Source organism: Onychostruthus taczanowskii, unplaced genomic scaffold (genome assembly GCF_017590055.1).
Source record: "Onychostruthus taczanowskii isolate IOZ18803 unplaced genomic scaffold, ASM1759005v1 scaffold114, whole genome shotgun sequence".
In the NCBI taxonomy this organism is placed as follows: Eukaryota; Metazoa; Chordata; class Aves; order Passeriformes; family Passeridae; genus Onychostruthus; species Onychostruthus taczanowskii.
The window spans coordinates 1,051,963-1,067,566 of NW_024498074.1; the positions used below are offsets into that span (position 1 = coordinate 1,051,963).

The following is a 15,604-nucleotide window of genomic DNA, read 5'->3' on the forward strand; positions in this document are numbered from 1 at the left end:
ATGCCCTAGTATTCCTTGCTATGCCTATGGTAGAAGTGGTTCAAATTCTGTCCTTATTCTGGTCCATTCTGCTCGGCCCTGCTACCCTGTCCTTCCACCCCACTCCTCTTTCCAGCTGAAATCCCAACTGCTGCTGCTGTCTTGACCAGGCAACAACACGCTATAGCACTTCCCTGGAACATCCCACAGGATCGACACACGTCACTGCTGTGCATGCCTTTGAAAAGCTTTCATCACAAACGAGGGGGACCGAGACCTGACAGAACGTTTGTTGCCCTAAGCCCTGGTTTGGTTTTACTGTGCTCTGCTCCACCCAGGAGGTGTCTGCCTTTCATCCCCAACAGTAATCATCCCCAGGCATAAGGCAGGGAAGTGCCTTTTAACTGCGAGGAGCCAGATACGGTCTGAAAGCAATGCAGACAAGTATCAATGGGAGCTGCACTAACTCTGTACCTACCCTGATCACACTTGGAAGTTTCATTTGAAACTCTTCACCTGCATTTGCTCTGGGCACCTCCAATAATTTCTGAGCATAAATGACACTAATTAGAAATGTGAGGGCAAACAATGCGAGAAAAGGACAGTCTTATGGGTAAAACCTGGGACAGCTACCAGGCCCAGCCCCTGTTCAATCACCAACAATTCACATTACCATCCCAGCAGGGATGCAAGGAGAGGAAGGGAGACCTGACAAGACATTGCCCTGAGATTTTGCTGAGATGCTATGACCCTGCACTGACAGGAGCTGTGGATGCTCTAATAGAGACATTTTAAAATATATTCCTCACTTTAAACTCCTATAAGTAATTTCTGTTTCCACTTTTTTTTTTTAATGGTTACCTGCAGTGCTGAAAATGTTTCCTTTCCTAAGCAAAAAGAATGTAACTAATGGCACAATATCAGCAGCACTTTTTTATCCTCTGGAAGAACAGCAGGTTTCCAGCACCATCCATGAACCAATCCAGCCTCCAACTGCCGTCTGATGCCCACAAACAAATTCACTGCAGCAGTGTAAGGAAAAAACACACCCAAAGAAGGAAACTATTTTCCAAGATCTGGAACAAAGCATCAAAAGGCAGGAACCCCAAGGCAGTTAGAAGTGATGACAGTGTTCTCTGACTTTGGGTGCATGGTGTTGGATTGAGGGTATCACATCTAGGTTAAGACATATTGGAAATGCTGGATTAGATCAGACTCCCAGATTATTTAGCCTTGCTTTTTGTCCCAATATGCAAAGAGAACAGACTGCATTACTTCAGTAAAAAATGCTGAGCTGAGAATTAGCTATTTTTCTGAACCATATGCAAAAAGACATATCTTAATGACACAAAAAGCTTATAAATGAAAACTGGTTCTCTCTCAAAAAAGATGCACTGACAGTCCTTACTAGGAAAACGCATTTTGAAATAATTTCTCTACTTTGGACTTAGAATGTGCTACGAGGTCTTCTGTGGCTGAAGAAAGCACAAATCCTGCTTCCTTGGCTGTGGGCCTCTAGAGAAAGCAAACAATAGCTGCTTCCCTCTGACACTCACAGGCGTAGCTGCCTCAGCTGAGCGACTCCCGAGTCACGGACAAAGCCAGACCTGCAGCAAGCGAGGATTACTGGCTCAGAAAGGTGTAACCAGCAGAGGAACGATAGCTATGCACATCTTTACTCACAAAACGAGAAGGAAGCTCGGTTTGAAGGACTGTCTGAGCCTTCTGTCCACTGATCTGTCCCACGTGAACAGAGTCCAGCAGTGACAGCAAAAAGCAGCCCTCGCTCCTTGCCCATGCACGGAGCATGCACGCAGCAGTCACCAAGGACACGCAGCCATGGCTCCCTATCCAAGAATGCCTCAGGAGCTGGCTGAGTGCAGCACTGCTCTCTGAAGCAGAACATACTGCTAGCACATCAAGAAACCCCCTCCGAAGACAGACGAGCATCTGCCCCAGTTCACAGCCTTGAATTCAGGCGTGCTTGCTCAGGGAATTCACTGAAGTATCAGTAGTGCTAGTAAGTATATTGCTGCAAAAACACCCCAAGTCTTTTAAGGGCTCAAACCTCTGCATCAGTTTTTGGAAATGGCATCAAACAAACTCAAATGTGGGTGAAGCCAACCACTGCACAGCCACCTGGGATCACTGACAGCACAAACACCTTTACAGAGGTCCACGTACATCTGAATTTACCGAGGAAAACTTCTTAAACTCAGACTAACATCTGCTACTGCTCTGAGGGAAAAGGGGCATGCTGGGAGGTGGGCAGGAGGAGGGAAGCCAAGTCCAGAAGCAGACGGGAAGCTCCCTGGTCACAGACAACTGCAAACACTCAAAAGCTCCATTAAATGCACAATAGATAACACCGTGATGAGCTATCGTTCCTTCTACAATAGTCACAGAGAACAAAATGTTCAGGAAAGATGAAGGAATTGTGCAAGAAGGCATGACCATCACATTATCCCTGGATAATGATCTGGATATCAAAAATACCTTGCCAAATCAGCCCTGTGTGCAGAAAATTGTGCAAGCACATCAGGCTCCTCCCTCAGGTCCTACCCGAAGTAGCATCAAGTGAGGAGGACACAGATGCACCCTCTCAAAGTAGCATTGTCAATGGAAGGCCAGGAAAAATCTGGAGGCATAACTTAGAAGATGTGTGACCAGGAATCCAGGCATGCTCAGTGAAACCAAGGTAACTCCATGGCGAGGGGAGAATGTCAACAGCCAGGTGATGTACATCCTGAAGAGCCGACCTGGCTGTGCAGGATCAACAGTAAAAATTATCTTTGCCCTTGCCTTGCAGCAAATCAGATTGTCTTGTCACACAAGCACAGCATCCTTGGACAGCAAGAGACTTCCAGACACACAGCTCCACCCATCCATTGTGGGTTCTTTTAAGCAACCAACCCACTGGACACTGTAGGTCTAGATGGTGCTTGTGCATCACACTTCTGTTCAGAAGCTTGGAGCAGGCTGTTATTAGCCAGGGCCATAGCAGAAAAAACACATGACTGCTTGCCAGAACTTGTAATTGATTAAAGTATACTGAAGGGAATTTTTACTTTCTTACATACATCGGTTCTGGACTTAGAATTACCAATGCCATTCATGGACAGGGAGATTTGCCCTCAGTTCCCTGCACTTAGTTTCCCAAACACAGAAAACAGTCCCGAGTGCTCAACAAGCCACCACAGGGAACACTGGCAGCTTCCTGTCCCACATGAGACAGCACCATCACTCAGGCACAGCAAAGCTCTGCTAGCAAGAGCTGCAGCAGTGCTGCATGTGACTGACCAGGAGCAAAGCACAAAGAAGAACTCTGCAGTAGAGCTGCTGGCTGCACAACCTCTCAGAAATCCTGGCTCTAACCTAAATCCTTAGAGAGGACGAAGTCTTCTATGAAGTCTGCCCTCCGCTGTTGCCTCTCCTGTTCCCAACTCCTTCTTTCAGGAAATACTTCCCAGCCCACTCAGTAATCAGGGTATTAAAAGTACATAACAGAGGGAATCTACAATTTACAGGGGTAGCTTCACTCCTGTCAGAAGGAAAGAGGGAGAACAAACAGTTCTTCTTCCCACACTAGCGTTGCTTTAGCTAAACAAGTAAAAACCTTGTTACTTTCCCCAAAAGGCAGACTAGAGAGACAAAAGTTTCTGGAAAAAGAGTCTAATGGCTCTTAAAAGGGAGTAATAATCCATCTCCAGTCTCACTAGGCCATGGCTTGGTTACCACTGAGATCAAGCTTGTTTACTCCAAAGCAAAAATATCTTGGCAGGATTGACAGAAACAGCTTTTCTTGCCAGAGCTCTAATAGCAAATGTCTGTGGAAAAGCCACTTGGAGAAATGCTGTTTACTTTGGTAATGAAACAAGTTCCCTGGAATGAAGTCTTGCAATCTTCCCAAGAGGTGTTGCAATACCTTACCTGTACCTCAGGTACATACCATGCAGGCTGCTCTCAGAGCCTGAGAACTCCCTGGCGAGCTCAGGAGGCCAAGGCATCTCAGCAGCTCCAGGCAGGACTGAGCTCTAGTCCTACCCTGGATACACAACCTGCATCCTAATTAAAACTGCTTCAAGTTAAGTCCCAGCCATCAACACCTCTTGAAGATGCTTATGAAAAAAGGGCCCCAAACCATCTTCTCCATGCCCTTCTTTTTAACCATATAAAGCCAAATTCTACTCCTTGAAACTTTGGGGTTTTTTTCAGGCAACTCTGAACTTAGAACCCAGCTCACTGCTCCAAGTGCTTAGATGGGAACATGAATACACAGTCGGACTAATAAATACCAAGGAAGAAAAGAAATCTCAAGCGTACAGTGGAGACCAAGGCTCCCTTTCTGCTTAGGGAGTAACTGGCCTGAGGCTATGCTGCTTTTCCTCATTTATTTAAGACCAGGTTTCAAGCTGCTGTCCAAATTCTCCGACTGCAGAGAGATGAAAGGCTCTTGCCATTCAATATTCCAGCTCTTGACTCAAGCGCAAAGGGCTACATCTGCTCAAACCTCAGTTTGAAGTTTCGCTGCCAGTGAGACGGCTGACTTAGCCTCGCCCCAAGTCAGGAACCAGAAGATCCCTCGTAGCTGAATGAAATGGATTTCTCACCCAAACAGGTACTTGCATTTGTACATTTTGTTTACAAACAGTTTGCACTCTTGTAAGAGCACCAAGCCCATGCCTGACACACGGCTGCAGTTCTTCACAGCAGTGTTCCCAAGTGTTGAAATTCTTGCTTTGAGGAGAAACCAAGCTCTAATTTCAGGTGTTTACATGTACGCCTGAGAGCAAGAAAAAAAATCTTACATGATTAGGTTATGTAAAAAGTTTAATCATGAAATAAATAAGTTTGTTATGAAAATTTAAATATTAAATACAGTAATAAATATTTACACATTTATAGATACAACTTGATAATTAATGGGTTTTTTCCACTAGCAAAAAAATTCTGCCCTGTTTAGACAGAACACAATCACTCTTCCAAGAAGAAGCTGAACTCAAATAGCACTCTGTGCTCTGGACTGCATGGACAGTTAAGAAAACAAGAACACCTGGGTCAGAAGAGACTGAGGTAAGATGAGTCCTTCACCCCTGAAGTCAGAGCACAAGAGACCACTGCCTGCAAAGCATCAGTGCCTGAATTAAATTCTTCAAAGGAACAGGTTCTTAGTCAAGTTAAACCGATGGGAAGCCTTTTATATTCAAGCACTGCATAAAGCAGCAGCAACAAGCGTCTGTTTAACAGAAGTAGCTTTGTGTTTAGAAGAGATGGGTCCAGCCTTATCAGTTGGCTGGAGCACGGGTCTTGGCCTTTAGATGCAAAGCTTCAGGTCTCGCATCCACTGTCTCAGCATCCTGAGGAGACTAATTTTAACTCGGGCTAGCACACACGCAAATGGATAGCTCCACTCACACCACACGTCCCACAGAACTCCACAGATCACTTCCACACACACAGAAACAGAAGCCAGTGTGGCTGACAAAGATCTGTCACCAGAGCCCTGCAAGCCCCATCTACAGATGAAGCTCTTGGAAGCCAATATGGACAGGGAGCAAAGTGACAACAGAATTAGGTTTTTCATCCACTGGGATCTAAGGAGAGAAGCCATCCCAACCTCTTTCTCGCTTTTGTAGAGCGAAGGAAGGGAATTTCCTCCCCTCCATCCAGTCCTGAAAGCAGCAACATGTTCTCCCCCTTGGAGTTAGAGCTGCCACAGGAGACTTTCTAAGAGAATAAAGTCCATCCACACAACAGCTGAGACTGGAGCTCTAGCACAGAGAGAGAAGGCTCAGTAGCAGTAGTCTCCAGCAGGTGTTGACAACAGGTACTGTCCCCCAGCGAGAGCCAGCTCCTTCCACATCGTTGTGCCGAGATGCAGTGATAACTGGTCTCCTCAGCAAGTGATTCAGCAGCAAGTGGCCTGTTGACATCTCCTTGCAGCAGCCTCTCTCTTGATGAATCAGGGCTTAGTGGCAACAGCTCCAGCCCACAGTGTCCAGGTGGATGTGTCAGGTAGCCAGAGGTACCCCGGAGTTTGGCAATGGCCACTTCAGAATTGCTCTGTAACGGGCAGACCAGGCACATTAATCACCGTCCGAGACACAAGCAGCCCGTGCTAGCACCACGGCAAACCACCGAGCAAGGCAGGCGGATTAAGGACGTGCGCACACCTGAGGACACTGCCACACACTCCTGAGCTTCAAGTAAGCTTTAAGCAAAACCCTGCAGTTGTCACTGGACAAAGCTAGAAAATATCTATAGCTGACATGTGGCAAAGCAAAACTGCACAGGTCTGCTGGAATTTTTCAGGGCCATCTTCCTCCTCAGCTTGTAGTATAACTCCTTTCCAATAATGGTCCTTGAGTCTGCTGTTACTTACACCTGGCCTCAGAGAAGATCAACTTGCCTGCCCAGTAAAATCCACTAGATGCCTCCCAGAAGCAATCCACATATGCCAAGGAGCTTTGGGCCTCAGCTGCTGTGACAGTATGAAACTTGACTGAGAGGCTATCTGTGGTGCTCGCACAACTCGCAGCTTCCTTTTGGTCCACAGCTTGTGAGCACCAGAAACTTCCTGAAACTCTCCTTGCAGCAAAGATATGAAAATGCTCAGAACTTTTCTCCTACGAGGTGATGATGCTGCGGCACCATCTTCCACGACTGAAGCCTACCACTGTTTCCTGCACTACATCTGCCTCTGTCCAGATATTCAGGACTTGCTCTCCATAGCTCCACTTATCTCAGCACTGCTTCCCATCCTCACTTGGTCTTTAACACAGCCAGGAATTTAAGAGCTATTGAACAACTTGTACAACTCAAGGCAGTTTTGAGAAACCAGAAACCCAAGCCAGCTGCTCACATGTAACCTACGTGTTTCAAGACACTTGGAGCATGAAAAGCAAGCACTAGCTTTGCAAAACAAGCATGCAATTCCCATACAGCCTGGAAGGACTGAAAGGTGTCTCAAGTCAGCATTCATACCTGCTTTCTCCCCATTTACACACCAACATGGCCATTTCTGTTTTCTTGTCGGAGTTTTTTCCTTTCTTCTTTCTCGTCATACTGAGGACACTTTTTCCTGACCCTGTGGAATTATGGCACGTTAGAGATAATTTTGAACCCTGAGGCACATCCGGTTGTCACCAACTTCCCCATCCTCTGCTGCATTTAGACTCATGTTCTTTGCATCCTCAAGAAACTCCTTGGCACCGGGGAGTTTAAAGCAAGACAGTTTTTAAGCGTTCAGCATCAAGCAGTATCCATGGATAAAATCAAGGAACCCCCTAGATGTCAACACTCACAGAGACAGAGTTTGTTGGCTTAAACCAGACTAGGGAGCAAGATGAAGAGAGGTTATTGCTGGGACTGAGCAAAGCACCAGAGACTTTCTGGGTGACAGATTTCCTAGGGGTTTTAGCTTCTAGCTGCAGAGGCCACACTGTCCTCCTCCTCTCCACAGCAGAGCCCTGCAGGCCTCAAATCTAGTCCCCATCCCTTGAATACATAATAAGGAAGCCCCTTAGGGATTTCCCCCCAGTTTCTCCAGTGTTTTTTAGTGACTATTCCAAGCAGCTTCTCTGGATGGGGGTACAGATTAGCATGCAGCCACACTGTGAGAGTTCAGAACATCAAGCAAATGCACTTCATAAACTACCAACAATCATTTGCTCTTAGAGCACTACAGAACTGGTTATCTCTCCTAGCAGCAAGGAATGAGGCAGTGTTCAGAGAACAAGTGTTCATCCCAGCATTCTTCAAGTTCAGAGTTAAATATGAAGCAACACTGAAATGACAAAGTGTACCTTGTTTCCTGAATTGCAGGAAAAGGTACAGCACGTACCCAATTCAGATGATGTGCTTCATCAAGATCTAAAATTAGACTGAACCTCGGAGTTACTATACTATCCCAAGCCCTACTGTGCTGGAGCTGCAGTGACACAACTGCAGGACTGCTTCAATATTCAGTTTGTTATTCGGTTTGAAACACATACCCAGAAAAGCTCTTTGAGTTTATTCTCACCAGGACTCGAGACTGACAACCCACCACACTGAACTACAGGAGCTAGTTCAGCTGAAATAGTGTTCCCCTCCTATTAACAGCCAGCAAAATTTGGGACCACCAGCATTGGCCTTCCCTCCAAGCGTAGGCATTTAAGCCCAGCAGCATCCACTAACAAATGGACTCCAGAGCACCATTTCCTGCCCTCCACCTGCGCGTGCAGCTGTTGGCTAATAGCCATGCATGAGGCCATCACACCCCTGCTTGCAGGTTTCCCACCAGGATTAGAGAAGGCAGCTCTGTGTCAGCATTAATGCTCATCCTGGGCTTCCTGCTGGCAGCACTCTAAGTACCCTGGCTGTAGCAAGAGCAGAAAGGCTCTTGGCTGACAATAAAAGGGTCACGGACCTTGCTTCTACCCTTCAGACATATCCGAGCTGGGATAAGAGCTCATCCTTTCCAGCTGCTTTTCACAAAGGTAATTCAGATGAGCCATGCACATTCTGGGGTTATTGGGCACAAGCCCCGCTCACACTTAAAGAAGTGAGACACCAAAGAGCATAATACTTACTGCACTATCACAATGATAAGTACAGTAATGAAGCTGACGCTTGAGAGCAGCACAGCTACCACTACCAGCACAGTCTTTGAGTAGTCTGCCACATCATTCTTCCTTTGAGTCTTCATGAACTGTTCACCACAGCGCTCACCAAAAAAATCCTGATGACACCTGCAAGTAAATATTAACACAAGTTCTTATCAGCTCTTGTGCTGTCTGGAGCCAAGGACACCCACACATACTCAGACCTGACTTAGACATCTTCCGAGTTTCCCATGAATCTCAAGGTGCTCGCTTCAGAGCGGGTTCATGAAATGCAGTCACTGCTCTAGCACAAGGTTTGTCAGCATTTCAACAAGTCGAGATTAGTTTGGGTGTGATGTTCCAGCAAGACACGCCTTTTCATTCTTTTGCTTTGAGTTTATGACCAACTGATGAGTTCAGTGGCTTGTTATGCATCTCAGATTCCATCATCACTTAATTTACATGGCAGAAAGATTCTCAGTCAAAATATGGCAGGAGATGGATCTATACCAAGTTGACACTGATTTTTCCTCTGAGCCCTCATATGCCACTGGCTCACGGCAATGACACCTAAATCACAATCTACAAGTAACTTACTTGCAGGTCACCATCTGGAGATGTTCTAGGTATATGCATTCTCCATGGATGCAAAAGTTTTTGTATTCCATTTCACAGGGAGTCCCTTTCTTCTTGTTTTTCCCTCTGTTTTTCTTCCTTCTTGATTTGCCAGCATTCTTCTCTCCCCCCCTCTTTGCTGGCTTGGGTTTAACCACAGGTTCAACTGAAAAAAGGACACGGTGACTTGGTATAGAAGTGCTATAAAGCACAATTCTGAGAAAACTGAATTGAAGAATTAGATGAGAACCAGGAGGACCATCACCGCAGGAGAATCTGTGACCAGGAAGCACAGGATGCAAGTGAGAATGCTGCTGGGCATCTCACGCCCAGCACAAAGGCAGCAAGCTCAGCAGCTCATTGAAGCTTCAGTCCTGCGCCATGCACACCAGAGGCAGTACAAGCAGATGAGCCAAGAGCCAGCAAAGATGAAGAGCAGCAGACATGCAGGACCTCAGCATTTCACAGCATAAGACACTTGAGAGCAACAGCACAGCTTCAAGCAAAGGCCTGTAAAGAACAGGGAGTTCATGCTGAGCCAAGCCATCCTCTAGTGTTATATGGGCTCAGGTAGAAGGCTAATAGCTCCGTGTCTCTAAACTCTCCATTTGCATCAGTGATGAAAGGCACTGTAACTTGCTAGATAGTCCTGGGCACTTGCCGAGGCAAAGCAGCTTGCTATCCCGGTTGGCATACTCGTTTCTCCTAAACAACCTGCAGTGCTGTCTTCAGAAGGAGAGAGCTCCTTTCCAGTTCTCCTACTTTGTGAGAGATGCCGAGCGCGGGGAAGGAGATGCAGGAGCAACAGTCAGACTATTTATTCCGCCGCTTACTGCTGCCCCTCATTATCTCAATTAAGACAAACCTCTAGAAGAGTGTGGTTTAAAATCCTGGTGACTTAGTAGCCCTCGCATTTAAGCAAGGGCAATCACGTTCCTTTCGCTGAGGAGAACAAACCAGTTGCTGACTGAGGGTCAGAAGCTCCAGAGCTGCCCCTTGCACCAATCCAAGCTCAACAGCACGAGTTTGGACTAACTTGGTGCAGCAAAAACCCTGCACTGCTGTCCCCAAACCTGGGAAGTGCCACACTGCTGCCCAGGAGTAACAGTCACCCAGGGATTTAAACAGGCCCTAGGAAACTGCAGAGCTACTTACAACAAGCTCCAGTTTGCTCTTGTGCTCTGAAAACCTAATGAAAGTCATTTCTGGGTGATTAATATTTTACCCACAGCTTTATGCATACAGGTAATCACCACAATAGGGCACGACTGGATCTAACTACTTCCTAACCCTGTATTTCTGGTGCTGAGCGCCCATTCAAAGAAACGAGGTGTAGCTCACTGTTGTCTAGACAGCTGATGATTTTCACTTCCAGAGCAACAAGCCTGGCTTGAAGTTACTTAAAAGCAAAAATGCCTTCAGCAACCAGAAGTCTGATTAAAACCGTACGAGCTATATTAATATGCAAACGAAGCACACAGTTCCTGCAGCAAGGTTTCCTGTGCCTGGAAGTGTGAGCTCGCTGCTGACAGTCAAAGGCCCCTGTTCTGTCCCGTCTGACTTGATCTTTAAGTTCGCGCTTTCATAATTGAGGCCGCTTCCCTTCCTCCCTCTCCCAGGCTCAGCTTGTCAGCTCGATCTCTGTGTCCCTGTCTGCAGGCTGCGCGGCCAGGAAAGCCATCCACAGCTGAATCACAACAGCTTCAAGGTTTATCCACAGATAAACCCCGTGCCAAGCAGAAGAGCCTGTCTACAAACCAACCACCTTAGGTAACAGGTCTGGTTTCTGTGCAGTTAAGACAGCACTTCAGCCACCAAGCCAGTAGTTTGACAGGCTAAACTGCTCGATAACACCGACAGGCGAGTTTCCCCCAGAGATCTTCACAGGGAACTTCGGCAGAAGTCCACCAGTTCCCTCAAGTGACCACACAGAGCGCGGTCCCACTTAAATTAAGAGGTCCTTTAGTCACATTCAAGTCTCAGGGTGCCTCTGCAGGAAAATCAGTAGTCAGATCCACCCTGGAGGCAACAGGACCAACCTACTCACACCTACTGAGGTTCAAATCGCTTGTAGATACCTGGCTTGTACTGCAACTAAGCTCAGCCCAGAACCAGAATGCTCCCGTTCCCACAGTAAGGCGGGCTGCTCAGATCTCCTCACAGCTCAGCAAGCGGGTAAATTACGATAAATACACACAACAGCTATTGACAGTGAAGCATTGGCCTAAAGATGCTCAACAAACTTTCCTGTGACCACTTAAGGGATTTAAGTGTCTGCTTTCCCAAGTCAATTTTCCCAAGTTGACTTGACTCCAACCCAAATAAGCCACCATCAGAAATTACCCAGAAAAACTCTTGCAGCAAAACAGACAGCTAGATGTGAAACAAACCTTTTAGGGCCAAACAGCACCTAAATCTCCACTGATGCTTCTACACCGAGCAGGTGGTCGCCACCTGACCACAGCCCTCCCGTGAGGTTTATCAGGAAATAAAGCTATGCACAGCAAGCTACGGGCTGGCCTGCAGCTCCCACACACCCTCGGCACACTCACGCTGGGTTTCCACCCCTAGCAGCTATTTCTAAAGCAGCAGCTTCAAGCACAAGCACGTTTTTGCTCCAAAATCGACGAGCCAAGCACAGCAGCGTTTACAAGAAAGAAAAGGCTTTAAGTCGCGACTCGCAAGCTGCGCGATCCCAGCCCCGGCGCCGCCGCCTCACCTCGGATCAAGTCGTCCACGATGTACTGGTGGACGGGCGGCGCCTCCTCGTACTCCTCCTCATCCTCCTCGTAGTCAGGACCCGGCACGGGCTCGCCCTCACGGCTCCCGGGCTCCCGCTCCTCGTGCCGCTGCGGCTCCGTGGCGTTGGGCGAGGACCCGGCGGCCGCACGGCTCGCTTTGAGGGGACGGGAAACGGCGCCGTCAGCGGGGGGGCAGAGGGGGTCGCCGCCTCAGGGTCCCTCACTCGCCTCAGTGTCCCCTCAGCCGTCTCAGGGTCCCTCACTCGCCTCAGTGTCCCCTCAGCCGCCTCAGGGTCCCCTCAGCCGCCTCAGCGCTTTCCCGCCTACGGCCGCGCGCGGGCTGCCCCCCCTCAGGCACGAGCCGCCCCCACCCCCTCAGGCGCAATTCCCCCTCAGGCGTAATTCCCCCTCAGGCGCCAGCTCGGGCTCCGCCGAGTCCCCATGTCCCCCGTCCCGTCCCTCACCTGCCAGCACGGCCAGCGCGGCCATCAGCAGCACGGCCCGCATCGTCCGAACCGGGGCGGGTGGCGACACAGACACACAGAGGGAACGGGGCAAAAGGAGTCGCCGTAGCACAACAGGTGCCGGCGGCAGCGCTCCATGGGGAACGGCCCGCCGCCACCGTCCACTTTATGGGCGGCGGGCGCTGGGGGCGGCGACTCGGAGCGACGTCAAGAGGGGCGGAGCGGGGCGGGATCGTGGAATCCCAGAATCACAGAATGACGGAATCCCCGAGTCACAGAAACACTCAATCTCCCGATGTTTTTTTTTTCTTTCTGTTGCAAGGGACACTGAATACCACCTCATTCCACCCCCTTCTACTAGATCAGGTTGCTCCGACAAGGCTGGCCTGGAACAACTCTAGGGATCGGGCACCCACAGCTTCCCTGGGCGAGTCACGGAGCCGGGAGCGCGCCGGGTTATTGCGGGCACACCTGTCTGTCGGCCGGCTGCTCCTCCTTGCTCTTCTCCCGCATCTCCCGGAGGAGTGTTTTCCAGAGATAATCCCGGTCACCAACCCCTCCTCTCCTCGCTGGCTGCGTCTCCCTGCGCGGAGCAGAGTAAGGAAGGGCTGAGCAAGCGGCGGCACGCACCGGCAGGGACAAATGTGCTCCTCGGGGCCACTGCGAGTCGCAGCTGCCCCGGCAGAACTCCCCGGGGGGCACCTCCCCACGGCCACCTCTCCGGGCTGCGGTGGCACCTGCTGAAGGATCCCAGAGCTACCAAGGCTGGGAGAGACCTGTAAGACCACCCAGCCCAGCCATCAGCGCAGCCCTGTAACCCCCAAACCACTGAACACATCCCTCAGCGCCACATACAGATGCTTCCTGAACACCACCAGGGATGGTGAGTCCACCGCCTCCCTGGGAAACCTATTCCAGTGCCTGAGCACCCAAACAGTGAAAAAATACTGTTCTAGTATCGAATCTGAGTGTCCCTTGTCTCCTCTTAAGGCCATTTCCTCTAGTACTCTCACTGCAGGCACAGCAGAAGAGACCGGGTGCTCCACACCACCACAACCTCCTTTCAGGTACTCGTAGAGGGAAGTTGCTCTCTGTACTGCTGCTTTGAGGGGAGAAGAACTGGGACAGCAGCTTGTAACGTGCTGGCCTAGCATGGGAACCCAGAGAAGCCCAGGGGGTCGAGGATGAAGGGACTGGTACCCACCTGCTCCAGTCCCACGGCACAGCGGGCTGCGAGGGCAGCGAGTGGCAATGCTGCCCTGGGAAAGGAGGATCTGGGCCTTTTAACTGAGAGCACAGACAGAACGTTACTCACAGCTCAGGAAGCTATGGAGCCTTTGCTTGAGATGGCAGGGATCCAAGTGCTTTGGTCGTTGAACCTTCTCCCTTCTTCCACGGGCACACATGATATGTGGCTCCCGGTGCCTTTGCCAGGTCATGCCAATCCCGAGAGGCAATGCCCAAGTGGTCTGGAAAAGAAGATGCTGAATCACTCACTGAGACGTTGAGCTGACACAGACAGCTCCAGCAGACCTTCGACAGCCCTTCTGTGCATGGTGCAATTGAAACTGTCTCAAACAGCTGGCACGAGCTGGCAGCTTCACTTCTGGGGGTTTTGTCGTGTTTGCCCTTCACTGCCTGTTCTCAGAGGCACAGCAGAGAAAAGGCAAGTCCTGCTCATCACTGCAACCCCAGGTCAGAGAGCTCTGGGGGCAGTCATCAAGCAGCTCCTCGATTATTTGGGGGGCAGCCAGGGGCTTCACAGGGCTCCTCCTTTCCCCCTTGGACTGCAGTTCCCTTCCCGCAAGACCTCCGTAAGTCTCAGTGCCTGGAGTTCACAGAGATCATTTGCATGTGAGGGGAGTTTCTCCAGAGGCAGAGACTTTGAGGTTTGGGGTGTCTTCTGCTGAAACATGGGGTTGGTGATTTGAGAATGGCCAAAGCAAAGTTTGTCAGCCAGGAATTCCCCTCTCTTCCTCCCTCTTGCTGTGCTCAAGGCTGGCTTCCTCAGCCAGGCACCACAGCTTCCCCCACAAATTTTCTTTTCTTCAGCTGTTAAAACAAAATACTTCTCCCATTTTTTAAAATCAGAGATTCACTGGAAACATTTCAATTTTTTTTAAGTCCAGTCTGAGAAGTATACTGAGCACTGAACATTCCCGTCCCGTTTGGTGCACTGGCAAACTGCTGAGCAATTGGAAGAGGCATAATGGGGGAAAGGTTACATGTCCCAAGTGCAATTGCCCGTGTTACCTGCACTGTTTAGAGACCAAACACGGCATATCCAGCAGCTGACTCACCGTGTTCCCTCTCTTCTCCAGTCTCCAGCTGATAGCTTCATCTCACTGACTGCCAGCAGTGAGGAATTTGGCTTACCATGATTTGAATTTGTCCTTTCATCAACTTTCTCCTGCTAGTCCTCCCTGTGATCTTCAAGAAGAAGGGGCAGCCTGGTACAAACCAGCACAACTCCTCAGAGTCCAGAAAGTGCAGCAAGATGGTGATGGGTACCCAGTTATGCACGGAGAGGTTCTGGTGGGACATCAGGGGAGCTCTTCCCAAACAGCAGCCTCCTGGCCAAGCCCTGCTTGGCTGTTTCTTGAGAGAACACACATTTCAGGACATTCTGGGTGGCATCTGCCACAAGCCCCAGCTCTTCTGTGTGCTGTGAGGGAAAAGGCACTAAGCTTGGCCGCTGCCCTCTTCCAGGGCTGGAAGGACATTTGAGTTCTGTCCCCAGAATGAACTTCCAGAGGGTATCCCCAGGCGTGGTGCAAGGAGGAGAAGCCTTGAGGGGGGCTGCAAGGCTCAGCCCCCTGGGCTGCCCCACTGCAGCGGGGCCTGGGGGTGAGTTGCAGAGCTCTCCTTCGGGAAGGTGCTGGTTCCCTGTGGATGCAGAGTGCCACCTACTGAGCCACCGCTCGCTCCCGGCAGCACCCGGGGTTTTCTGGCAGCACACCCGGGCTGGAGCTGCTGCTCAGAGAGTCCTTGCTCTGGCTGTTCCATCAGGTCGGTCCCAGGGGACAGGGAGCTGTCCCAAAGGCTGCTGAGCACCCCCAAAATGGGTGCAGCTTACAGGCGAGCAGGGAACCTGTGCAGGGGGCTGCCTGCTTGGCACCTGCCCTGAGCCTGACCTGGTTTTCCACAGGCTGGCAGTGAAGTGAGACGAGACGGGCTCAGGAGCCTGGCTAGTCCTCCCTGGGCCTCGACCATCATTTTG

The 15,604-nt window shown here is 49.9% G+C and overlaps 1 protein-coding gene across 1 annotated transcript; it reads right to left on the reverse strand.

Annotated features, from left to right (window-relative positions):
• Positions 1–4,816: 4,816 nt before the first annotated feature.
• Positions 4,817–12,541, reverse strand: AREG (amphiregulin). The gene is made up of 6 exons (XM_041427412.1): positions 12,385–12,541; positions 11,899–12,075; positions 9,162–9,345; positions 8,553–8,711; positions 6,964–7,066; positions 4,817–6,042 (listed from the first exon to the last, which is right to left on the reverse strand). Exons 1-5 carry the CDS (start codon positions 12,425–12,427, stop codon positions 6,979–6,981), a joined length of 651 nt encoding a protein of 216 aa, XP_041283346.1. The 5' UTR covers positions 12,428–12,541; the 3' UTR covers positions 4,817–6,042; positions 6,964–6,978.
• Between the last annotated feature and the right edge of the window lie 3,063 nt (positions 12,542–15,604).